We start from the raw sequence: 26,103 nt of genomic DNA, 5'->3' as shown, positions 1-26,103 counted from the left end.
CTGACCAAGGCAGTATAGAGAGGGGCTATGACCTCCTGCGATTTCGACGCTATGGCCCCTTTGATACAACCCAAGATTGAATTAGCCTTTTTTGCCACCGCATCACACTAACTGCTCATATTTAGTTTACAGTCCACTCTTACCCCAAGATCCCTTTCACATGTACTACTGCCCAGAAGTGTATCCCCCATCCAGTATTTGTGCTTCCCATTTTTGTGGCCCAGATGTAATACTGTGTACTTGTCTTTGTTGAATTGCATCCTATTCACAGCTGCCCACTTCTCCAGAGTATTCAGGTCTTGTTGAATTTTAATTCTATCTTCTTGGGTGTTTGCTACTCCTCCCAATTTGGTATTGTCAGCAAATTTAATGAGCAGCCCTTCCACTCCTTCATCCAGATCATTGATAAAAATATTGAAAAATACCGGGCCCAAAACCGAGCCCTGCGGCACTCCACTGGACACCTCCCTCCAATCTGATGAAATGCCGCTGACCACCACTCTTTGAGTGCGGTCCTCCAACCAGTTCCCTATCCACCAAACTGTCCTATAGTCCACTCCACAGTCTTCCAGTTTGCCCATCAGAATGTCATGGGGGACCTTATCAAAAGCTTTACTGAAATCCAGATAAATCACGTCAACAGAGTTCCCCTGATCCAGTAAGCTGGTCACTCAATCAAAGAAGGAAACCAGGTTGGTCTGGCAAGATCTGTTAGGAACAAAACCATGTTGACTTCCCCGGATCACTGAGCGGTCCTTCAGATGCTTACAGATTGATCCCTTTAAAATCTGTTCTACTATCTTCCCAGCAACAGAAGTCAGACTGACCGGCTCTTCTCCAATCTTGTGGCACATCCCCAGTCCTCCAGGCCTTGAAGATGATGGACAGGGGTTCTGCAAGTTCTCTAGAAAGTTCTTTCAGCACTCTTGGGTGCACCCTATCCGGCCTAGGGGATTTGTATTTATCCAATGCAGCCAGATGCCTCTCCACACCCTCTCTGTCAATGTCAATTAGCCACTCAGGTGTCCTGCCACATTTTCTACATGCTTCAACATCTTTTATTGCGACATTTAAAAAGTACATTATGACAAAAATAGAAGTACCTTTTTGCTCTGCAAAATAAGCACTACAAATGTTATAACATCCAAATGGATTTCAAACTCAAACAAGGAATCTTTTGTAATAAAATTTCGGGTGACATACATCCTCCTATAAAAAGTCAGGTTATAGTTACTGCATACAGTGCTTATTCTTATTTACAATACTATATGCAATCAGATACATTTAATGAATAATATTGTACATTCAACTACTTGAACTTATAAACAAGGCAACCACTGGTATAAACCTGTTACTATAGCCACTTCAATGTTTTAAAATAATGTCATGAAGTGACATCATTGCATTGGAGTAACACTCTAGGATCACTCCAAATGCTGTGGTTTTACCAGTGGAAGTGATGGGGCCCAGGACAGAAGGACTTGGCCCTCATAGTAAAATGTGCTCTCATATTGCAGGTTTTGTAAAAGAAGTCCCCTAAAAAATATGATCTTAACTTGGATACTATAAATAGAAGCCAGATAATTAAAAGGCACTTTAGTTCATTTTGATTAAAGAATTTCTAATAGAATATATATAACACTGCATCTCCAAATTGCTGTTAGTAGTATAAGCAGTAGTTTCTCTTTTATGTGGTAGGTCAAATAATTGTATTTGGGTACCATATGCCTCACTCAAAAGTATTTTTCTATTTTCTTTAAGTAACTAACTACATAGTAAACCTGGAATTTTATTGGGGGAAATGCAAGCACATAGAATGGTGCCATATCATGCTCTGAAAATAAATTTGTGATCAATGTGGCCAGAACCAAAATGCACATCGGATCACACCTAGGAATGAGTGCATCTCACGATTTTCACATTCAGATAAGGATTCTTTCAGAATTCCTAAGTTTCTAAAAATAAACCACCAGCAGTATGACACTATTACCGTTTACTCATCTATCTTAAGAAAAGTTTGATTCACATTGTCTGGTGCAAGGAGAGGGAGAAAAGAGAACTGTGAATATTTGAGATATTGAAAATAATATCAATTTCAGCGGAGCAATTTATAGTACCATCCAAAGCTGTTACATGCCCATAGAAAGCAATGGATTTAGAAGAGTCCAACTCTGCTTAGAATGACACTGTTATTGTCATAGCATAATTTCACCTTCTGGAATATTAGTAATAATATATGGAAAAATGTAATTATGAAGAGGTCTTTGCTCTCAGAAAAGATATAGAGTAGAGACAATACCTGCTTAAGACAAAATGCTTTCACTTATGAGGTTCTTTGCAGTGGTAGTACAAGCTCTGGTTTGTGGACTGCTTCCGTTTCTGTTCAAGCAGTTCTCAAGAGATGTCATTACCTACTTAAATGCTATTATCCATGAATTATTTAATTGTCCAATGAATATGACTTAAAGATGTCATCCTTGAGAAAGCATACTGCCCCTTACATTTTCTGGATCCTTTGGAATCACAATGATCGAGAAAGCATTTAATTCAAACATAGGTTGGCTCTATAGATTTAGATTGTGCAGAAATATTATTGGACGATTGCTTAAAGTGGTGGCACTCTAGAAAACTTTGTCTCTCAAAAAAACCAAACTAACATAAAAAAATGTGTCATTCCTTAGGAGGAACTGTAGGTATCCAGGATGACCAACTCGGCTACCATTACCGAGAGACTCTGTTGAGGTTTGAATTTGTATCTACGATACTGGAACAAAGCAAGTTTGGAAGAGATTTTAAATATTTTGGCAAAACTTTATGCAATGGTTACTCTGGAAAATTTGATACTGGCTTGGATCCTATGATCAAGTTTTATGCATGCTAGGTAGTCTCTGTGGCACAGTATGCCTCCTCTTCCACTAAAACGCCCACTTGAGTGAAATCAGTGATTTTCAATAGGCCTTTCCACAAATGGAAGTTATAGCAGAAGAGGAAGCATGATCTGCGGAAGAGACTATTGAGTGCACATAGAACATGTTTACAGGATCCAAGCCAACGGGTTACTCTAAATTTTCAAAAACGATTAGTTTATACCAGGGGTCATTTAGTAGAAAAAGAGCTGGAGGAACTCATTAGCACAACTCATTAGCATATGCCACACCCCTTGACATCACTGGAAGTGTTCCATTAGCATAACTGCTTTGCATATGCCACGCCCCCTGACATCACCTATCCTGGCTGTTTTGGACCCCATCCTGGCCATTCAGGGCCGAAATTGGGCCCAAAATGGCAAAAAGAGGCTGAAAATGACCAAAACGAGCCCAAAATGGTCAGGATTGGGCCACTGCTGAGTGGGAGAGTGATCCACCACCCGCCAGAGGCCCAATCCGAGCAGTTTTGGCCCCAATCCAGGCCGAAATGGATCCAAAATGGCCAAGAGTCAGGTTGGTGGGGCCACCTGACATGTGACCTCTTTTGGGGAACTGCGTTCCTGCGCATTCCCCTTCAAAATGAGCCCTGGTTTATACCCCTGCATTTCTAGAGATCTGTTTTGGCAGTCCAAAACTCCTTCAAATCAATCATCAGAGATATTTAAACAAATTCTCTTATAAGAGAGGGACACAGAGAAAGGAGCGTCACCTTGTAGAGCTATTCGCTAAAGAAGCCTGCTAATACCTAGTTTAAGACAATAGAGTTTGCGTCAGTGGAAATCTGACACGTCTAATTTCAGTCCCACTTTTACTGGATTAAGAGAGTGCAATACAAAGAATTATAGCTAAGTATATGTCCTTCTAGAATCACAGTTCTCACTAACTCCTATCAATTATTCTGAAAGTTATATGGAATGGCATGAAGAGAGAGCTCTTTGGTAATGTAAGCGGTACAGCTATAGTATCCACTGGGCTGGATCCAGCCAGCTTTTCCCACTCAATCTTGCTCAATGCCCTTTCTTACTGCATGCCTCACCCCACATGGCTTTTGTCCATGTAGGCCCCATAATCCTCAGTATTGCCGTTTTGGTGGTCAAAGGGGACTCTTCTCCTTTTTTCAACAGAGGAAAAGCTGATTAGATCCAACCCACTGTCTTTACATAGTTGATCTCTGTCCAGCATCATCAAGCTTAAGATTTCGTTTTCTGGCCTCATTATTGAACTCTACATCAGAATTCTCTGTATTCTTGCAGTCCGTCATAGTTGACCCCTCTTCATTACCATCGTATGTTCCTTCAAGTTTTTGTTGGGTTTTGGAATTCTGTTCGGGTGGCCGCTTCCAGTAAGGTCTTGTTGCCATCCATAAAATAACAGCACCAAAGACCACAATCAGAACGCCAAGGGTATTGACAAACACTGCTTCTTCTGGGGAATCTTTGTAGGCAGCCGGTGCTTTCCTTTGGAGAAAGAAAATTACCGTTAAGAGCACAAGCCAATATAAAATCATATTTATTTTTTAAAAAGGAAATAATACTTACAAGGCAAAAAAAAGTTTTTCTGTAATTCCCATGAGAGCAGTTGCAATCACAGTTCCAAAGATGAGAAGGCCAGAATAAGCATGGATTGGCATAAGCATTGCCCGAAGAGAAATGGGAGCAAAGGGAAGCAGGAAGATTACAAAACCTAGAACAAGCTAAGAAGAAATAATATTGAGTTACTTCATTGGTAAAATTTACCATTAAGTGTTATACACCACACAGACACAAAAACAGTTTGTCCTTGGGGAGTGGCTGTTGAAGTTGTCATTTCTGCGCTGTTGCTAGGTAAATCAAGAGAGATGGACAGGACGAAAAGCAAGTTAAGCCTTGCCCTTCTTAAAAACTTGTAAATATGACTTTCCACACATGTTGGAAATGTTCTAAGGCTAACAAATATGGGGAAATTATTTCAAGGCTATGCAGGAAATCACAGGATCTACTTTTCAATTTCCCCTTATATAGTTTTCTTCTTAATAAAGCTAGAGAGTGTAATGGTGAATGATTATCAAGAGACAGAGCAGTTAGGCCAACAAAATTTATATGTGTACGTGACTATACTGGAAACCTCTACAAAAACTAAGGAACATAAATAGAAATAGATTCTGCTTATTTAAACAGGAAAATAAGGATTACTTAGGAGGCAAATAAATGCTTTGCTGCAACTCTGAAATAGTACAGCTGGAAATGAGTGCCATTAATTGTACTCCTTGTTAATGAACTATTGCAATTAATCTTTGAATAATGTAGATCTCAGAAGATATTGGGCCCTTATAGTTCAGAAGCTTATACATGAGTTATCCTACAAAAACATAAGCTTCATGATGAGCATATTAAATGCTCACTTGAAAACGCTGAGATGTTGCCACATAAATGCTAATTGTTGCATGAGATAAAATGGCTTAATTTCAAGATCTAAAAGAAAACAAAACGTTTGAACACAGCACGGCTGTTTCTGCATAGGTAACATAAAGCTCATTTCATTTGTTTATTTATCCTGATATGTTGATTTAACTAGTTTGAATGAATACTGGTTAACATGCATGTTTTCCTTTAGACTTTTCTATGCATCTCAATCATAAAAATGGTCTGTTCTTGGCAAAATAAAGTATCAACTACTAAAATCCCAGCTAGGCATTCCTCATGGGCACATTCCTTGTGGGCACCTTGAAAATTGACAGAAAGCTGAGATGCTCAAAAACTGGGCATCAATCCATAAAACTAGCCAACATGGACATGGAGTGAGTCCTACCACACAAGCGCTCTCTGGCAAGCAACGTGGAAATAATTAATGGCGCTACTCCCTAGGCGTAATTCTTTTTTCAGCATTTTAGGATATATATCCAGAGGAGTTAGCCGTGTTAGCCTGTAGTTGCAAAATAGTAAAGAGTCCAGTAGCACCTTTAAGACTAACCAACTTTATTGTAGCATAAGCTTTTGAGAACTACAGCTCTCTTCATCAGATGCATGAGATGAAGAGAGCTGTAGTTCTCGAAAGCTTATGCTACAACAAAGTTGGTTAGTCTTAAAGGTGCTACTGGACTCTTTACTATTTTAGGATAGAGTACTTGGCAAACTCATAAGAGCAACAGATTCAGACAGGGGTACAATCCAATGACCTTTTCAGCTAGTGAAAAAGGGAGGAGAGAGGTCCTCTTTGAACACCAAAAAAGAGGTCATGGGACCTGTATGGGTAAAAGCCATGTGGGATGGAAGCTGTAGTAAGAAAGGAAATTGTGCAAGATTAAGCGGAAGGCCCATCTAAACCCTGACCAATGATGTTACTGGAACTCCCACCAGAGAATAAACATGTTTTGGTCTTGGCTAGGTTTGAGACCCACTCCCAACTCTCGGTGGTTTCTAGCAAACAGGGTCGACAAGACCCTGTCATCACTTTTACATGGCAACAGACAATCGGGCTTTTGTTGCGGCAGCCCTCTTGATGCTGATCATTTTTTCTAGATTTCTCCCACTGTTCTTTCCTGCTCCCATTAAAGAATGCTCCTGAAGAATTTTTATTCTTTAGCTGGTTTAAATGCTATACATCAAATAGAATGATTTACTCCTTCCAGTACCTCTCTCTCTCTCTAAGTGGCTTTAAAGATCTTAAAGTAAGGGAAGCACATTTATTATGTGAAGAGACCTTGTGACATTGTTATTTGATGGGTTGCCCAGCTCCAGGTAATGGCTTGGAACTGATCTCCTGGGCTTGGAACTGATCTCAAAGCCACAGACATCAGTTCCCCCGGAAAAAACAGCTGTTTCGGAGGGTGGGCTCTATGGCATTCTACCCCGCTGAGGTCCTTTCCCTCCTCCAACCCTGCCCTCTCCAGGCACCCCACATATTTCCAGGAGCTGGAGCTGGTAACTCTAGTAAAAACAATTTACAGATCTGTATAATTGATTCTGCAAAGTCTGGCTTACTTGAACACAATATTTTTGTGTTTTGAATTGTGGTGAACAGAAGCCACCAATTGAAGCAATTCAGTGTAGGTTATTCAATTGGAAAAGTGACTTTGCTAACAAAGACAAAAGAGAATATTTTACACACTTTTAAATACTGTTTATAAACAAAGACTAACCTGTAGAGAATAAAGAATGACAGCAGTCAACCCAATCCAGCTGTGCAGACTGTACATGTTAGGAATCTTCTGAGTATTATGGAAATCAAAAACAGCCACCAGTGAAATAATTGCAAGTGTCAGAGCAATGGTATTTAACCCAGCATGGATTAATTTCATCAGAACTTTGCTGCATTTCCAGGTCCATGGTAACCTGTACACAATAATGGCTAAAAATTGGAGGGGAGGGGAAAAGAAAAAAAGCGCAAATTTAGGAAACAATTGTATGTTTACATTTATAAAACTATTCAAAGTATATTAAAGCCTTTTTATTAACTCTTGGAAATTTCCAGTGAAATCCTAAACAGACTTACCCCAGTCTAAGCCTATTGATTTCAGTGAGCTTAGACAGGAGTAACTCTGCTTAGGATTTCACTGTTAATCACAAACCTGGTTGAGGAGCCCCATGGCGCAGAGTGGTAAGCTGCAGTACTGCAGCCCAAGCTCTGCTCATGACCTGAGTTTGATCCTGGAGGAAGCCGGGTTCAGCTAGCCGGCTCAAGGTTGACTCAGCCTTCCATCCTTCCGAGGTCAGTAAAATGAGTACCCAGTTTCCTGGAGGTAAAGTGTAGATGACTGGGGAAGGCAATAGCAAACCTCCCTGTAACAAAAGTCTGCCAAGAAAATGTCATGATGTGATGTCCCCCCCATGGGTCAGTAATGACTCGGTGCTTGCACAGGGGACTACCTTTACCTTCTACCACAAACCTGGTTAATGCTCAACTAAAAAGCCGTATCTCTAGATCCAATCTTCCCAAAGAAACACACAATTGGAGATTTTCATGGGATGTTGATTACTAAATAAACACCAGCATCCAGCAATGAACATGCTATCAGCCTAAGACATACCTTTCCCCTTAACTTTGGCAAACTCTTTTCACAATGTTGCCTCTTCTCTTATTCTTTCCCATGCCATTTCAGCAAGTGTTCTCCATTGCTTCTCTACATATTACGGAAAGCTTTCCTCTGGACACTTTCCCCATCCGCCTCTGTATACATCTGCACCCAGCTTGTAGGACAATGGTATTTGTTTCCCCCAACATACTTATTTTATTTAAATGAAGGTGATTTAAAGCCAGCAAATAATAATGAAATCATCGATTTAAAGCCAGTCCCCCATTTTGTGATTCAAGCATTTCATTGGCAAAACTACATACTAACATGCTTCTGTATCACACAGGAGCTTAAAGAAAGGAGCTGCAGCTCACAGGCAGAGGTTGTGCTCAGTACATAAAGAACCATTTTCAATCCACAACTCAGTTGGATATTAGACATACGATAGCAATCATTTGAAAATGGATTGTGTGGTCCTTACAAGAAAATCTATTTCTGAATGATTGCTATAATGCCATAGCCACTCAAGAGCCAACAAGGTGTGGATGCAGCCGCCATGAAGTTAGGTAGCAGACCCTTGCTCCAAACATCCGCGAGCTGCTACCAGTCAATTATTGGCTGGATGGGCCAACAGCTGAACATCATATGTTCAACCCAAAACTTTCAACATTTAGCCTGCGTGCCTTTTGCACCACACAATCCTATCTATTTTGAGATAAGGGGACACTTCCATTTGTTTGTGTATACTCATGCAAGGACACTAAGCTAGATAACATTCTTGAAGACAAGGACCCCAATTTATTGCAAAGATAGGCAAACTCGATTGTAGATTAAACATCCGGAATTCTTCTAGAAGTAAGGGTGGTAATTATCATGGGAAATAATTCTTTTATCCAGTGTTGAAAATAAATATCCATACTTTTTATTTACCTCATTTGTACCCCACCTTTCTCCCCAATGGGGAGTCAAAACAGCTTACAACATCCTCCTCTCCTCCATGTTGTCCTGACAACAAACCTGCGAGGTAGGTTAGGCTGAAGGTGTGCCACTGGTCCAAATCACCCAGCAAGCTTCCGTGGCAGTGCGGGGATTTGAACCTGGGTGTTTCAGATCCTAGTTTGGCACTTTTAAAAGTATACTACACTGGCTGTATTGTTGAGAGTAAAATATCCCTAAGTTTCTGCGGTATCAACCCCTGGCATATGAGTTTGGATGCTTTGGAAGTCAAATTTTCTTACCATGCTTTATTTTTCTTTTACATAGAAAAATCAGTAGCACCTTAAAGACTAACAGAATTTATTTCTTCATAAGCTTGGTGTAGTGGTTAAGAGCGCGGGACTCTAATCTGGAGAGCTGGGTTTGATTCCCCACTCCTCTACTTGAAGCCAGCTGGGTGACCTTGGGCTAGTCTCAGCTCTCTGGAGCGCTCTCAGCCCCACCCACCTCACAGGGTGTTTTGTTGTGGGGATAATCATGGCATACTTTGTAAACCGCTCTGAGTGGGCATTAAGTTGTCCTGAAGGGTGGTATATAAATTGAATGTTGTTGTTGTTGTTGTTGTTATAATATTGAGTCAGAGCATACTTCCTGAGATACACTGAAGTGTACATCAATCAGGCCTGGTTAAATTCCCAGCAAAAGGGAGGAGGGGAGTGTTACAATGGCCATGTCTAATCTAATCAAAAGAGCAATCAGTTTACTCATAGTGGGTGTGAGGTGCTCCCAAACAGCAGCAACTATCAAACTTAATGCACAATCTCATATCAAGTACTTAGTTAGAATTCATTAACAAATTCAAGACAATCTACACCTATCCCTAGGACAGACCTTGGATGGTAATCGGTGCTAATCTCTTGCCATCCCCCCACCCTTTACAGGTGTTAATTTGTTCCAGTGTGCTATTTCATCTGGCATTAGATTTTTTACTGCTGTTATTTGGGAGTGTCTCACGCCCACTCTGAGAGAACTGATTGCTTTTTAAATTGGATCTTGTTTTAACAAAGCCACCCTGTATAACATCCCTCCCTACCTTTCTGCTGGGTCTCTCGGATAGTCTGAGAGCCAAGCTATAAGTGACGAACGACACTTGCCTGGCAAGTGAACAGACTCACGTGTATTCCTCCCTGTTCACTTGCCATTCACTTGCTCTCCACTTGATCAAGTGGAGTGCAAGTGAATGGCAAGTGAACAGGGAGGAATACACGTGAGTCTGTTCACTTGCCAGGCAAGTGTCGTTCGTCACTTGTAGCTTGGCTCTGAAAGACTATCCTTCACCCCCCACACTTTCTTTCCTAGGTTTCTCACCTCAACAATTTCATGTTCCTATGGTAGACACAGGGCTGGATCCCAAGTAAATATTCTATCATGACAATGGAAGTTTCCTGCCCCCCCCGCCCCTTGTTCACTGTTCTCCATTAAATGCTGCTCTTGGGGGACCCCCAACAAACATGAGGGGAGAATGCAGTGGGAAGTGGGAATTGCCAATTTACTCTAGATCTAATATTAATAATAATATTCCTGTTGAAAAGGCCCAATGCTCACACACACATTCCCACATCTCACTATGGTTAACCATAGTGTAGCATTAGTTTGAGTTGGTTCCAACAGGTTAAAGCAAACCAGATTCTCTTGTAGCCAGGTTAACCAACTAGACACTAGTTTCAAGCTCTGATTACAAGGACAGTCCTTGTAACCAGAGCTTGAAACTAGTGTCTAGTTTTACAGGCAGATGTAAAACAGAAGGGACAGAATTTTCATAGATATGTGCCCTCCCGCCCAAAGTCATCTCACATCGTTACATGATCGTCTATAGGTGAATGTATAACGTGCTGCTATGTTTGCAATTTTGATAGCTGTATTTATATGGTGCCAATGTTTTAAATGAATGATTTGTATTATTTATATTTTAAATGGCTATTGCTGATGTATTGTGTACTGTGTTTTAAATTGTTGTAATCCGCCCCGAGCCCACTTGGTTGGGGAGGGCGGACTATAAATCTAAGTAAATAAATAAATATATCTTATTTGGTGGGCAATAGGTACCTTCTCTCTTCAGAAATGGCCACAGGACTCCACATTGTAGGCAAATAACTTGCCAGGTGACCTGTTGACACTGATAAATTGTCAGCTAATGATGGAAGCTGGAATCATGCTAAGTGGTAGGAAGTGAGTGATGCAATTGATATAGTGGCTAGTAGTGTCATAAAGGCACTGAAGCCTGAATACTCAAGTCAGTCTTTCTGAAGCTTGGTCTCTAACAGTTCCTTGAAGACATTGATATGTGAAGAACTCTCAGAGGTTGACATCAACTATAGAGGAAACATCCAGCCTCTTTTCTTCTTTTGACCCCTTCTAACAGTTTTTCTTCCACCCAGACCAGCAAAACGGTTTAAGAGATGGATAGGCATGCACACACAGTTGTTCACAGATATATGAACAGTATATAGGCTGATGCTGGATTAGAATATTCTAGCTACTTGAGCAAAAAAAAGTGGAAAGTGTGCATGTTTGGACAAATGGGAATGAACAACATTACCATTAAGATTCTACATCCTTATAACTCTCCTAATATATGTCCACCGCATGCCAAGGTCTATATACTTCCATGGTATAAGCCACAAAGGAAACTCTGTTACTGAATGGAATGTCCTGGAACATGAACCAATGTATATTTCTCTGTGTTGGAGTAAGCACAATATTGACATTTTAAAGCCTTTCCCCCAAAATGAACATACTCATTTTAGCAATTTCACAGATGCATTTTTAAAGAAAAGTGTATTCAAAGTAAAGAGATAGCAGTCTTGTGTCTAAGTCTGTAAGGCTGACAAGAAGAAAACTAGTTTGAACGTACATGATATTGTAATAAGCAGCAATCTTATGAAAGTTTGTTTTGTTGTGAGACATTTAATGGGGCTTATTCGCTTACAAGTTTGTACAGTTCTAAGGTCTTAAAGATAATTAACTCCTTATAATATGGTCAACTGATGATTTTCAGTAATACAATACTGTCATTTTAACAAACAGGCAATCACCGCTCATAGGACCAGATAATGAATGTGCACTAGCATGCTTACATCACTTCCGGCAAAAAACTGGAATTGACACACAGGATGCTCTAGCATTTTGTAAAACTCTATGGTAAAACCATAAAGATTTTGCAAAATGCTAGAGCATCCACTATGTTGCTTCTAGTTTTTACTGGAAGTGATGTAAGTACATCAGCCTCTGCCCCCCCCCAATTCCTCCTGGGGGGTTGTTGCTGTGGCCTGGCAATCATACTGAGAACCAAGATGGATTACTCAGCGTCTGTCAATGCAATTAATTAGATGAGACATCTAATAAGCAATGTAATAGGACTAAGACTACAGCAGTGTGAAACAAAGCATATGTTAAACAATGTCTAATGGTATACTAGATTAACAACATTTCTTTATCATCCAGGATCTAATCTAAAAAAATAGCCACTCTTAATATTCTATACATTATCCCCAGTGATAAAAGAGTTAACTAGATGTTCTGCTGTATTGCATCTCTATACATACAAAATAACAGCACATGGGCTACAGTCTGTAATATCCCTACACCACACAAGTACAAGTGATTATTGGAAAGAATGCACTTGTAGCAACCCTCAAGGATCACTGATGGCAAATATCACAGCATGCCAAATGTAAAAGTTCTCCCAGGTAACATTTTTTAATAATCTGCACACTGAAGTACTGGAAAGTTTACATCTAAAGGGAAAGATCAACGAGAACTACGTGCCTGCATATTTTGGTAATCTAAACCCCAATCCTTGGTTTGACTAATGTTGACAATAGTGCCAGAATAGAAAATCCAGCCTTTAAACATGTTAAAATAAGGATGCTATAGCTTTGTCAAAGAAAAAAAAAGCTAAACAATTGTTTAAATCCAATATTTTATGTTATTGTTACAGGACTTTGGCCTCATCTATTGACACTGGACATCACTTTTTTTAAAAAAAAAAAGCTGTTTCCATTACATATTTTGATTGGTTTTCACAGTTTTTGGGGTACTCATGAAACATTTTATATGTTCCCCTAAAAGTTCTATTGTTTGAAGGGGTCCTTAATTATGACTACAAGTAACGCAGGTGGATAAACACACTAGGAGAACAGTTCAGTTTAACAGTACCAACTTGGCTAAACACTTTCCCCGCTCATTTCAACAAAGCAGATAGCTGCGAAGTAACTTGCAGTTCTACTATTCCATTTTCACAACCTTCTGCTTTCCTCAAACTCAATACTCCTTTTGTCTTCTCACATTCTGGCTATGCATTTTTATTCTACTAGCTTGCGCAAAGAGTTTCCAATTTCCCTAATGTTAACTACTTATTTCCCCGTCAATAACCCCTCAAAGAAACTACTCACAAAACCTCTCTTGCTCAAATAATATATATTTTTATGCTGCAGAATAATCATGCCACAGCATTGCAAGTTTCTCTCTCTCCGTTAGCTGCTTTCTTGGAACATAAAGTAATCTTTTAGTAATCTTTGATTCGTTCAAAACTTAATAGCTGAAGGTGGAAAAAGAAGAAAAAGAATGGGGGGATCTGGGCTGGAGCCCAACTATCCTGTTTATCCCTAAAGCATAAAAAGTCTCCCAACATTTCTGTTAAAACTTTTAACAGCATTTCTTTTACTTGTATAATAGCCAAGGCCAAATTAGTGCAATCCTAAGAAGAGTTACTCCAGTCTAACCCATTGATTTCAATGGGATTAGCCTGGAGGAACTCTGTTTAGGATTGCACTGTAAGACATGTTGAGGCCACTAAGCTATGTCAAGTTTAAGAGGGCCTATAGCATTACCTTCCCAAATGATAATTTGTAGTAATTTTTTTGTAGTGAGAGGCTCTTAACTCAAAGTCTTAAACTGGGGGGGGGGGACCCATTCCATTTGAGCCTTTGGGCACCTCTGGAATTCTGACACATAATGGTCGGCATAACTGCAAAATAGCTGCTGCAGGAAGCCAGTGCAGGGGAGAAAAGGGGTAGTTTAAAATAAACCAAAACTATGGTGGCAGCTGCCTCAAGTCTGAAACAATATTATTTTAATCTGCCCAGCCAACTGAACCGCCAGAGGCCAATCAGAAGCCCCGCTGGGTAATAATAATAAAAACATTTGATTTATATACCATCCTTCAGGACAACTTAACACTCACTCAGAGTGGTTTACAAAGTATGTTATTATTATCCCCACAACAATCACCCTGTGAGGCAGGTGGGGCTGAGAGAGCTCCAAGAAGCTGTGACTGACCCAAGATCAACCAGCTGGCTTCAAGTGGAGGAGTGGGGAATCAAACCCGGTTCTCCAGATTACAGTCCCGCTGCTCTTAACCACTACACCAAACTGGCTCCTAGTCAGGCCCCACTCTCTTTCTAAAAGCACATGGTGGGCTCCAGGTGTGTTGGCAGGTGCAACAGCACCCACAGGCATCATGTTGGGGACCCCTGCCCTAAGCTACAGCTTACTCTTTTTTGCCATCAAGTTGCAACCCCACAGGGTTTAAAGGCACAAGATGTTCAGAGGAGGTTTGCCACTATCGGCTTCCGCAAAGCAATGCATTTCCTTGGTGGTCTCCCATCCATTTACTAACCAGGGCTGACCTTGCTTAGCTTCTGACATCTGACTTACTTAACTTGTGCATAAATCCCGCTAGGATAATAGCTCTTCTTTCTATGGCTTCTAGACAACTTATATTATTGAGCCAACCTCTACATCTTATGGGATACTGGCTTTCCAATTACACAAAACGCTTATGAAATTTTTGATATGGGACTTTCCCCCATAAGATGTCTTGCAATATTATCACTTCAGCAGCTATGGAGACTTATATTGAGAAACATTTGAGCAAACAGCTAACCTTCATCTGTCTTCATTTTCTCTGCCTACTTTTCATATTTCCCATGTGGATGTTTTTATTCAGGGGACTAGATTGGGAAAATTAGTTCAACATTCCCAAACTACCCAACTGATTTTACAATTTCTTATTTTTCTTCCAGTTCTCCTCTAGGAAAGCCTTGTATTCCAATTAGTCTTCCATTTTTTATCTTTTGACCGCTTTGATTTTCCTGTTACCTGATGCAATTAAATTTCATTATCTGTATCAAGATGTATACACCTTGAATCTATACTCAAAGATCACTCCTTTTTTAGCAGTGTTATCAACTATTAAGCACTGACTTAAGTCTGAATAGAATCAACGTCATTCTTTCCTCTGCCAATGCACCACTCACCCTTGTCATTCATTTAACCTTTTCTCCTACTGAACTAAGGACCAAAGATAATCTGTGTAATCAATTCAACCCCCCTCCCCCGCTCATATAGAAAATGCCAAGTATTCATAAATAGCAATGATAAAGAGCGGTTAATATCAGTTCTGCCTCACTTAACAGAAACAGCTTGACAGGATACACATGCAATTACCGCACCCTTTAAAAATGCAGACTCAAACTTCACTACAGGTATTCTCTCTCCTGGCTGCTTTATATTTAAAAAACAAACAAACAGGCAGCCACAATTACATGGGGCGGAGGGGATCTATAAAAATTTTAATATAGCATTTTTGCAGCCCAGTCCTAAGCATGCTGACTCCTCTCTCTACGCAAGACGTCCTACAATGTTCTCCCATGCGCTGCTAGGGAGACAGAGCACACTTGAATATAAGGGCGAAGCTACAAGTGACGAATGACACTTGAATGGCAAGTGTATTTCTCCTGGTTCACTTGCCCTCCACTCAACCCACTTGCTGTTCAAGTGTCATTCCTCACTTGTACCTTGGCCCTAAGACTATACAGAAAGCAAGTCAATTGAGCGTTCCGTGTAAGATGTCTTCTGTAGAAAGCCTCAATAATGAAGTTAAACCCCAGGGGCTTTATCTCCTTGCAGACATCCTTAGAGCTGCCCGGTACAGCGCAGGCACCCTGCCTTGCCGCTTGCCCAAACCCAGAACTATCAGGAAAGACAGGACAGAATGCACCACTTCTACAACGCAAGCTGGAATCCACCTGTGGAAAGCGATGGTTCGGAAAAGAACAAGTCCTCTTCTTCGGAATTCCAGCTTGCGGCAACAGACAGAAGCATCTGAGGCCGTGCACTGAAGCTGCGGGCGCGGGCGCGGGCGCTCCTTTGCTTCTCAATTTTTTTAAAAAGGGCTGTGAGGTCTGCAGGCACTCAGGGCTCTTTCCCTCCTCCTTCGGTCCTATTTTCCTCCCGTAAACCAAGCAACTGATCTCTGTTGCCTGGAGATCAGTTGTAATTCCAGGAGATCTCCGGCCACCCCCTGGAGGATGGAACCCTGCGTACCTGCAACTCTCGCTCCAGCGCAGCCCAATCTTGTTCGCTCACAAGAGGCGAGACCCGTCAAGTCAAGACGGAACTTCCAACCCCCAACTCACTGGGGCAACCAACGGCCCCCGCAGCTGGGGCGCGCCCTCCCGAGAGTCCCTTCAGCCGGCCCTCTCCCCCTCCCCGGCGTAAGGCAAGGTTGCTTCTCTCCCCCTGGTCCCGCGTGGCGGCGAAGCGCTCCCCCCGCCGCCGCCTCCTACGCACCGATGCCTTGCACGAACACGAAGCCCGTCAGGATGAGGACCGGGTGCCAGTTGAACTCGGCCGCGCCCCCGTCCCAGGCCAGCCCTTCGCGGTAGTGGAGGACCCAGACCAGGGCGAAGATGACGGAGAGGAAGCCGAGCAGCAGCGCCGAGGCCAGCAACGCCAGGAACAGCCCGTAGCCCTCCATTTCCCTCGCGGTCCAAGCCAAGAGTCACGAGTCGGCCGCCGCAGACCCAAAACAAACTCTTGGGCCAGGGGAGGAAGAGGCGGGCGAAGCGAGCCGCCGAGGAGCGCCAGCCCTCTCCCTCCTTCTCCTTTTCCCCTCCCTCTGGAGGGACCGTGAACAGCCCCTTTTCTCCGCCGTCGACCTCATTCCCTCGCCGCGCGCGCGAGGAAACTGGGACTGGAGACTCCAGACATTCCAGCGTCTTTTGGACGGAGTTCCCTCCAGGCTCGTGGCGCGCAGGGCAGGAGGCCAACTGGAGTCGCCTGCGCGTGGAATCCCACAAGCCCGCCATTAATTAACGAATTGCCTTTCTGCGCTACGAAGCGACGCCGCGCTGCTGAGATTTCCGCGCCTCTGGCGCTGCGCCTGTCCCGTAATTGGACGCCCTCGCTGGAAAGAACGACCTGAAAGTTGAGAGCGGGGTTGCCAGGGCGCTGTGGGAGAAACCTGGCAGCGAGGAGTGGCGCTGGAAACCTTGTGTAGAGTTGCCAGGCCTCCAGCGAAAGAGGGAATGAGGGGGACGTGTGAGTCATTCATAGGCAGATTATGTACAGACTGCCGCCCTTTTATGTCGTTATGTTGTAGGGGGCCGGTAACCTGTGTTTCATTGGCACACGTAGAAATTTTTATTCACGTGTAACACAGTGTTATATATGTGTATGGATTTCGGTACTTTTAATTACTTCATTTATAACCCACTTTTCTCTCCAGTGGGAACCCAAGGTAGCTTACCCAATTCTCCTCACAACAGTCTTGTGAGGTAGGTTAGGCTGACTGGGTATGACTGGCCCAAGTTCACCCAGAAAGCTTCCAAAGAAGAGTGGGTATTCAAAGGTGATTCTTCCAGAACCTAGTCTGACACTCTAACCACTTCACCACACTGGGTCTCTACCCCATGCTGGCTCTCTGTGAACACTTCCCACATTCAAACACTTGCTGATTTTTTCATATCCTTGTTTGTGCAAGTTTTGTTGACTCATCAACCTTGAGCAAGCTGGGAACCCCCTTTTTTGGTCCAGAATCCAAACACTTCTGCTTTCTAGAAATATATGTCGCTGTGCCTCGCCCAAAATATCCAAAAACCTTAAGAGAAACTTTGGGGGGGAACTCCATCCATTATCTTACCCTGAATAGGGCTGGCTTTTCGGCCCACACAAAACAACACTTTTGTTCCATTCTCTCTGGTTTGGTTCCCTTTCTGCCCCCTCCAGGCATTTATGTCCCTTTTCCTGCCCTCTTGCTTTCCCTTGCATCTTCTGCTCATTGGTAGTTGAACAATAGAAAAAGCACCCATATCCTTTTTGTTCATTACATAAATCCATAAGTTCCATGTAGAATTTCTTGTACTGCAATAGCACAAAGACTATTTACTATTTCAAACAAACAGAATCAAAGCATATAATGTTCTAATAACAAGGTCCATTTATTTGCCTGAACAATAGATTGAGAGTGTCATAAAGCAACATCTACATCTTCTCTGCTGATAGGTGTGGGAGTGCATACATCAGAAGTAATAATAACAACAACAACAACATTCGATTTATATACCGCCCTTCAGAATGACTTAACACCCACTCTGAGTGGTTTACAAAGTATGTTGTTATTATCCCCATAACAACAATCACCTTGTGAGATAAGTGGGGCTGAGAGAGCTCCTAGAAGCTGTGACTGACCAATGGTCACCCAGCTGGCTTCAAGTGGAGGAGTGAGGAATCAAACCCGGTTCTCCAGATTAGAGTCCCACACTCTTGACCACTACACCAAACTGGCCTTCTGAGCGTCTCTGTCTCATAATCTATGGATGTTTGCAATTATGGCAAAGGTGGGTTTTCTCACTAGCACCACCTGAGGGGCTTAAGAAACTCTCCAGGCTATCCTTCACCTCTGCATGAAGAATGTATTTTCTTGTCTGGCATATTTTATGGGGGGAAAAAATTAACGTCAACTGACATTTGACAGTGCAATGATAGCGCACGCACACACTCGCGCATGAGTGCTGGAGCACATACGGACCTTGCTTTGACAATGGTCAACGTGCACAATGCTGCCATCTTTCTTGAATACTCCCCACCCAGCATTTTTCCTGGGACAACACAATCCAACCACCTCTGCCGGTCATGCTGCAGCAAAACAGTATGTGCCACCACTCTCCATGACACTACAGTGGATGGCAGTATCATGCTCCGGTGACACCCCTGCTCCCAAATATCCACTGGTTTGTGCAACAGAAGTTCTTAATTAATGGGCATGGTTGCAGAAAGAGCCGTCATTCCAGGATAATGCAAGCTCTGGTTGACAGCAAAGGGCAGTTTCTGGATCTGCATGCAGGGATGCTGGGGAGCAGCCACGATGCTGGCATCTTCAGAACCTCCCCTGTGTAGGAAGATGGAGCACATTCTCCTTGGGAAGGCTGCAGAATGAGCAGTGAAGCTGATCATCATAGCAGCCCACACTTTTCTGTGACTAATGCAGGTCTTTCCCTGCACCAGGAACATCACAAGAACAGAGCTACCATGTGCTCCAGCACTCGTGTTGTTTTTGCTGCCATTGCTCTGTTCGTTGTGGCGTCAGAACACTGGAGGACACCACAGTATCTTTGGTTGCGCTCATTAATGTACTGAATTAGTTTGATTAGGTTTTCTCACCATGATGTTTTTGAAGTTTTTTCCATCAGTTTTCTCTCCTCTTCCTGCCTCAGGTGATGTTCCCTCTCTCATCAATGGTTTTTACTGTTTCAGTTACCTGCTCGTATCCTGTTCTGTTATGGTTATTAGACAATGCTCCAGGTCTCTGTGGTTCTGCCTCCTCCAGCTGCACACACTAACAATTCTTTGTGCATTAGAGAGTGGCTGAGCCTGCCGAGGGGACAAGGGAACTGGGGTTGGAAAGCAAAAACTAAGCAGGGGGGAGAGGCTGCAAGAAAGAGGGAAAGAATTCATATTTTGTGTAGGGGGGAGGACAGTAGAACCACATAGCACTTGCCCTGTTTCTGTAAGTGCTTGCTGGCAGGGTTCATGCTTTTTATGCTTTCCACAACCTTTTGTCCTTTCTCTTCTTTTTTGTTTTCTTTTTTATGCCAGCAAGGACAAATGGGAGCTGGGGTTAAAATAAGGGTGTTTCCCTTGTCAGTTGTGAGGCAATTGCCATCTGTCATATACACAGTTATCTCAGTGATTCCAGAGGGTGTTGGTAACAGTCCAGTCATTTCCATTCTTTCATTATTACACTCCCAGTTTTCCCCAGGAGCTGATTTCTTGCAGCTTTTTAAAAAAAATGCTTTTGAATTAGAAGCACGGTTTCTGAGAGTCTCTCTACACAAGACATCTTACACAGGGACGTTCAGGTGACTCACTTTCTGTGTGGTCTTATATTCAAGTGTACTGGGTCTTCCTAGCAGTGCATGTGTATCCACAATCAAAGAACAAGTGTTAAGATCTTTCACTTGATCCTACTCATGTAAGATGACTTGTGTAGAGAGACTCTCAAAAACCACACTTCTGTTCAAAAGAAGGATGGTATTTGTGCTACTACTTCAGCTGATTCTTACTGTTTATTGCAGCTTCCTGCCCTGTTCTCCGTGATGTCTGAGAACAGTGCAACAACAGCTTCCACAGTGTCTTAAAATGGTACCATAAAAGAGCACTGTACAAAAATTATCACCATTTCTCAGCATGTGGGTGGGGGAGATGTTAAGAGGAATTGCTTGGGCTCTGTGAAACAAGGGTGCATCTTTACAGAGGGGTGCAAGAAATTGCTCCCTGGGAATTGGATGCAGTGACAAACCTCTGTCCTCATCTTTCTTAAAATCTGAGGTTAAGATTAAATAAGTATAATGCCCAGTTTAGGTAAAACCCATAACCTCTTGCAAACGAAAGCCTTTATTGTGGAGGATCAAAGAGAACCAACCATACAATTCAGGCCATCTTAATTTCTTACTAAAAATAATGTTCAAACTTGTAAATAAATTTGACCCAAGGATAATCCTTGATATGAATCCAAAGAGAGGCAGAGAGTGGACTGTGGACACCTGTCAAGTGCTTTTCCCTCACTACGCAGTCACCACACCAACTACCTACTTGTTTTTAAGCAGGAGGGAGTGATTTGCAAGCAAGTATAGCACTGAAACCTCCCATTTTAATAAGGCACTGATTTATATTCATCTTGCCCTCCCATCTTTCCCAACAAAGTTACGAAACTTATTCTCTACAGTCTTCTGCCTTCCAACATTCTTGTCGGAGAAGATTATAGGCGTGTGAGTTAAATAAACAAAGGGCTCATGGTACGATTATAAGGAAATCACTGTAACCTGGATAGCTGATGGTATGCTATTCTATAGATACTAGCTTCACAAACTGCAAGTACTTTTTAACGTGTTTTAAGTTTCTGCTTGTTGTAACTTCATAGCATTATACTCCCATACACCTGCTAACCGTTTTTAAGATTTTTTTTAAAAAATAGCTAGCAAAATAGGAGATTATGTTCCCAGAAAGCACTTTAAACACTGAATAGCATTAATTTAATGCATTTTTTGTCTTCTCTTTCTCCAGACGCTCAGAGCAGCATACATGGTTTTTCTGTTCTCTGTTTTATCCTCACAACAGCCTTGTAAGGAGGCTTAGGGTGAGAGAGGATGACTGGTCAAGTTCACTCAGTAAATTTCATAGCAAGGGAGAGGGTTGATCCCGGTCTCTCTAGTGATTAGTGCAACACTAACCACTACACAACACTTTCAGGTATGACTCTGGAATCTCTCATTTTATCTTCCTTCCACCTCTCCCCAACGTTCCCTGTACTATTATTAATATATAGCTAGGTGATATCCAATGGAACTGTAAGCAGAGTTACTCCAGTCTAAGCCCGTTGAAAGACTGGAGTAACTCTGCTTAGGATAATAGCAAAGAGTCCAGTAGCACCTTTAAGACTAACCAACGTTATTGTAGCATAAGCTTTCGAGAGCCACAAATTTCTTCATCAGATGCATCTGGATGAAACATTATTAGTGTTGATCAATCCATTTGTGGCTTTGTGTTTGCAAAGCATGATTTTTTTTTTTTAGTCAGATAATGCTGCGACGGACAGATATAACCCCTGGTGTAATCAGTTAGCAGTGAACCCCTGGAGCACCCAGCACAAAATCCAGTTTAATTAATAAATTGAACTTACATGAAGGACAAGGTCAGGCTCCTGTTCATTGTATATGTACATTTTCACAACACATTTAGAAAAACACCTTTTGGGTCTGGCTTTTCCTTATGAGGCTCCATCTATACATTGCAATGTCCTTGTGTTTGTTGGCAAACAACACAAGGACTTTGTATCACATGCATTGGGAGTTTTGTGCCACCCAGACACATGCTGGAGCTTCTCTGTTTGCAGTCCCAGAGACAAGGGCGGGGAGGCAGGAGGCAAAGGAAAACAAAATTTACCACGACACATGGCTGGACTAAACACGGCCACAACTTTATTGATTACAGCCATTAGTGCTTTGGCACAGCATAGGGCATGGATCCAGTCATTAGATAACCCACCTGCCATCTGATGACACCCCTCGCAGCCCACCTGCTAGGAGACCACTGTGGGATGGTAGCAGGGCTTTTTTTCAGCAGGAACGCGGTGGAACGGAGTTCCGGAAGCTCTTGAAAATGGTTACATGACTGGTGGCCCCGCCCCCAATCTCCAGACAGAAGGGAGTTTCGGTGCGGAGGGCAATCTAAACTCCCCTCTGTCTGGAGATCAGGGGGCAGGGTCACCAGCCATCTGACCATTTTCTCCAAGGGCAACCCGCTGAGTTCCACCACCTCTTTTCCCAGAAAAAAAGCTCTGGATGGCAGGTAATGTGATACCACCTGGGCGCAAGCCACTCTGTGGATTCCCTGCCACTTGGGAATGAGCTGGGCACATTCCCAAATGGCTCCACTCCAAGATCCCTTAAGGGGACCCCTGAAATGGGGGTGAAATGACACACAGACTCTCTCCCCCTAAATGGATTTGGACAATACCCCAAACTGCCCACCAAAAGTTGTGACAAAACATACAACCAGAGAACCAGCAGACTGCTCCACACCCATGTGCTACCATAGAGAAAAGGAAGGTGGGGAAGCTGGAGAGAAATGCCTTGTGCTTCATGGCAGCCCCAGCTATGAAGGCATCATCAATCATCACCATCATCATCACAACAATGACAATAATGACAACATTGATAATGACAATGACATTTGATTTATATACTGCCCTTCAGGACATCTTAACACCCACTTAGAGCGATTTACAAAGGATGCCATTATCATCCCCACAACAATCACCCTGTGAGGTGAGTGGGGCTGAGAGACCCCCTAGAAGCTGTGACTGACCCAAGGTCACCCAGCTGGCTTCAAGTGGAGGAGTAGGGAATCAAACCTGGTTCTCCAGATTAGAGTCCTTCTGTTCTTAACCACTACATCAAACTGGTGAGCCAGAAGGAAAACTTCCTCCAGTCTACCTGGGTAGCCCCTGATTGGGCACTTGGCTGCAGCTGTGGGAACCAGCCCAGAAGCCTCCCTACCTCCACAAGATGACAATACAGGCAGAAGAGCCCATGTCTGAGGCTCCCAGCATGCTGCCACAGCATGAGAATGACCAGGAGAAAATGAAGGGGAAAAGGGGGGGTGGCCCCTTCTTCCGACCTCCACCGTGGGCTGCATATTGTCCCCTATGTAATTCCATGCACTCTACCTGCAACCATGCCATGCAGGGAGCAGTGCAGCCTTGAGCCTCACACCTACACTGTTTTGAGGCTGCAAACTGCCCCTTCAGAGCTACTGTTGGCTCTGTTGTGTGACTTTTACAGCAGACACATGCAGTGGTTAAGTCACCTGACTTTCACAGCAGAGCCAGTAACAGATCCATGGATCTGTTTGAGGAAGGAAAAACATCTGGGAGTGGGGGGGGGAGGCTACAGCTGCTTCTCCTTGCATTCTGCGGTCACAAACAGGAAAGAGCCAGTATGCGTTTGGGAGGCACAAAACTCCCATTGCATGGGATGTGATACAAAGTCCTTTTGTTGTTCCCTAACAAACACAAGGTCTTTGTAATGTGTAGAGGCAACCTTGGAAATTTAACTCCTTTCTCTGGAGACTTGGAGGAGGAACAACCACAAAAACTTTGGGTGATACCCAAAGATTGGCAACCCGTTACAAAGAAAAGAGACAAAGGACAGAGACAATAGAGACAAAGGATGGCTATGAACTGGTCAGTAGTGCTCCACATGTGTTCCCGTAAATGGGGGGGGGGCTTGTGAATTGGGGTAATTAGTATTCAAGGAGATGCGGGGGTGGGGGGAGGTAACTAGGATATCTCCACCAATGTATACCAGGACTGTTCCCTTAGAGAACTCTTGGAATGAGCCAGGCGGGTGCTCAACAGGAATACTTTTTATTAAAGTACAAGTAAAGGCAAACACACAAAAAATCACACAGCGTACACACAGGGCTAAGTAGAAAATTAGAGAGGCTCAGGGTAGGGTGATACTTACCAGTCTCGGGGGAGAGGAGGAGGATGTCTGTAGAGGGAGACACACGCCTGGTATGCATAGTATCCAAAGACACACACACACACAGCATATGGCTGGAGGCAGCCTAGTTATGGAGCAAAACGTATCTTGGGGCAGAATTACATCTGCCTCCCAAAACAATTGCTTGATCGCTTGTCCAGAGGTGAAACAATAAAGTGGGCAAGGCTCGATTGTACATTCCTGGAAGGTGAGATGGGTGCTTGATGTCCTATGATTGTCAGACGGAAAGGGCTTATCAGGTCCCTGAATAGCCCAGATTAGGAAGGGTGGGTGAGGAAGGTATCGAAGGGTGTTGATGAAATCAATCAGGAACTCCTGGAAGACCTCTTTGTTTTACTTAAGTGCTTCTCTGGGGTGTGGAGAGGCAGTTAGCCTGACTCACCTTCTGGTAATTTTCTGACTCCAGCCGGAGTTGGCATCTGTTTTGCCTAGCCAGACAGTATTTTGTGCTTATAGCACATGAGGAAGAGGCTTATGCTATTTCATATTCATAAGCAGCCCTTGCAATAAGGAGAGGGGTATGACTGCTAACATGTAGGCCTATGACATCATTGGCTTATGGCCTTGTAGGAGGCTGCTGGCTAGCTGAATTGACATGGTGTTGACATCCTTGTTGCCTGTTCAATGGCTTTGCATCATGCCCATCAACAGAAACTTGGGACTTGCTTTGCTGACCCACTAGAAGCCTGCTTATCTGTTGCATGTGCCCACCACTGGCACTGGTCACGGCACACCGCCTTCCTTGGTGGCTTAGGAACAAAGCCTGATGGGCATCCAGCTAAGTAAATAATTGTCTGGCTCTTGGTTTTTGCTCTCCTTCCTTGTAGATTTTAACTTTAAATCGCTGCATAGGATGTTTTGACACAGGCTGGAGAATTTTCATTTGGAATTTTGTGTAAATCTGCACATGTGCTTTTAGAAATTGTGTTAGCTAACTTATGCCCTGATGTGAATAGCCCAGGTAAGCCTGATCTCATCAGAACTCAAGCTAAGCAGGGTTAGTCTTGGATAGTAATTGGATGGGAAGACTAAGGTCTCTATGCAGAGACAGGCAATGGCAAACTGCCTCTGTTAGTCTCTTGCCTTGAAAACCTCAGCGGGGCGGAAGGGGGGGGGTCACCATAAGTCAGCTATGATTTGATGACACTTTCCACTACTGGCTAACTCACAGTTTTCAGCCTTGAAGGATAACTTATGAATAAGCGGTTTTATGCCCAGAATAAATTCCAGAAGGAGTGGGAAAGAGTTATTCTTTGGGATGCTCAGAGATGCCTTACATGATGTCTTTAGAGACCACAAATCAGAAAATTCAGTAAAGTCAGGTGTTGCCCTATGTGGTAGTGAAGAGTGCTGTCAAGTCATAGCTGACTGACGGCGACCCCTGGTGGAGTTTTTATGGCACGAGACTAACAGAGGTGGTTTGTCATTGCCTGCCTCTACAACTGTGATCTCCCATCCAATTACTAAACAAAGCCAACCCTGCTTAGCTTCTGAGTTCTGACAAGATTGGGCTTGCCAGAGCTATCCAAGTTAGGATGTTGACCTATGTAACAGCTTCTATATCAGCTAGGATTGCCAGCTTGGGGTTGGGAAATTCCTGGAGATTTGGGGGGTGAGGGCAGGAGAGGACAGGGTTTGGAGAGGAAGGACCTCAGTGGGGTATAATGCCGTAGATTTCACTCTCCAAAGCAGCCATGTTCTCCAGGGGAATTTATCTTTGTTGCCTTGGAGATCAACTGTAATTCCGGGAGATCTCCAGCCAACACCTAGAGGTTGGCAACCCTAATAGCAACTGGCTACACCCTATAATCTCTGAATCTCTCAAATTTGGAAATCAGTG

The 26,103-nt window shown here is 43.1% G+C and overlaps 1 protein-coding gene across 1 annotated transcript; it reads right to left on the bottom strand.

Moving 5' to 3' along the window:
* Positions 1 to 1,025: 1,025 nt before the first annotated feature.
* Positions 1,026 to 17,029, bottom strand: LOC129323949 (plasma membrane ascorbate-dependent reductase CYBRD1). Its single transcript, XM_054970824.1, has 4 exons — positions 16,489 to 17,029; positions 7,045 to 7,253; positions 4,466 to 4,620; positions 1,026 to 4,384 (listed from the first exon to the last, which is right to left on the bottom strand). The coding sequence occupies exons 1-4, from the start codon at positions 16,673 to 16,675 to the stop codon at positions 4,084 to 4,086; spliced, it is 852 nt and encodes a 283-aa protein (XP_054826799.1). The 5' UTR covers positions 16,676 to 17,029; the 3' UTR covers positions 1,026 to 4,083.
* Positions 17,030 to 26,103: the final 9,074 nt, after the last annotated feature.

This window comes from Eublepharis macularius, chromosome 2 (assembly GCF_028583425.1).
Source record: "Eublepharis macularius isolate TG4126 chromosome 2, MPM_Emac_v1.0, whole genome shotgun sequence".
NCBI classification, from domain to species: Eukaryota; Metazoa; Chordata; class Lepidosauria; order Squamata; family Eublepharidae; genus Eublepharis; species Eublepharis macularius.
This window is presented reverse-complemented; position numbering and strand designations above follow the sequence as displayed.

What these genes read in the sequence shown, in the direction of transcription:
- LOC129323949 (XM_054970824.1), bottom strand. Translation starts at nt 16,675, where the DNA reads ATGGAGGGCTACGGGCTGTTCCTGGCGTTGCTGGCCTCGGCGCTGCTG. An exon ending in CGTGTTCGTGCAAGGCATCG is followed by an intron (nt 7,254 to 16,488) that starts GTGCGTAGGAGG and finishes TCCAATTTTTAG; the next exon opens with CCATTATTGTGTACAGGTTA. An exon ending in GAAAAACTTTTTTTTGCCTT is followed by an intron (nt 4,385 to 4,465) that starts GTAAGTATTATT and finishes CTTTCTCCAAAG; the next exon opens with GAAAGCACCGGCTGCCTACA.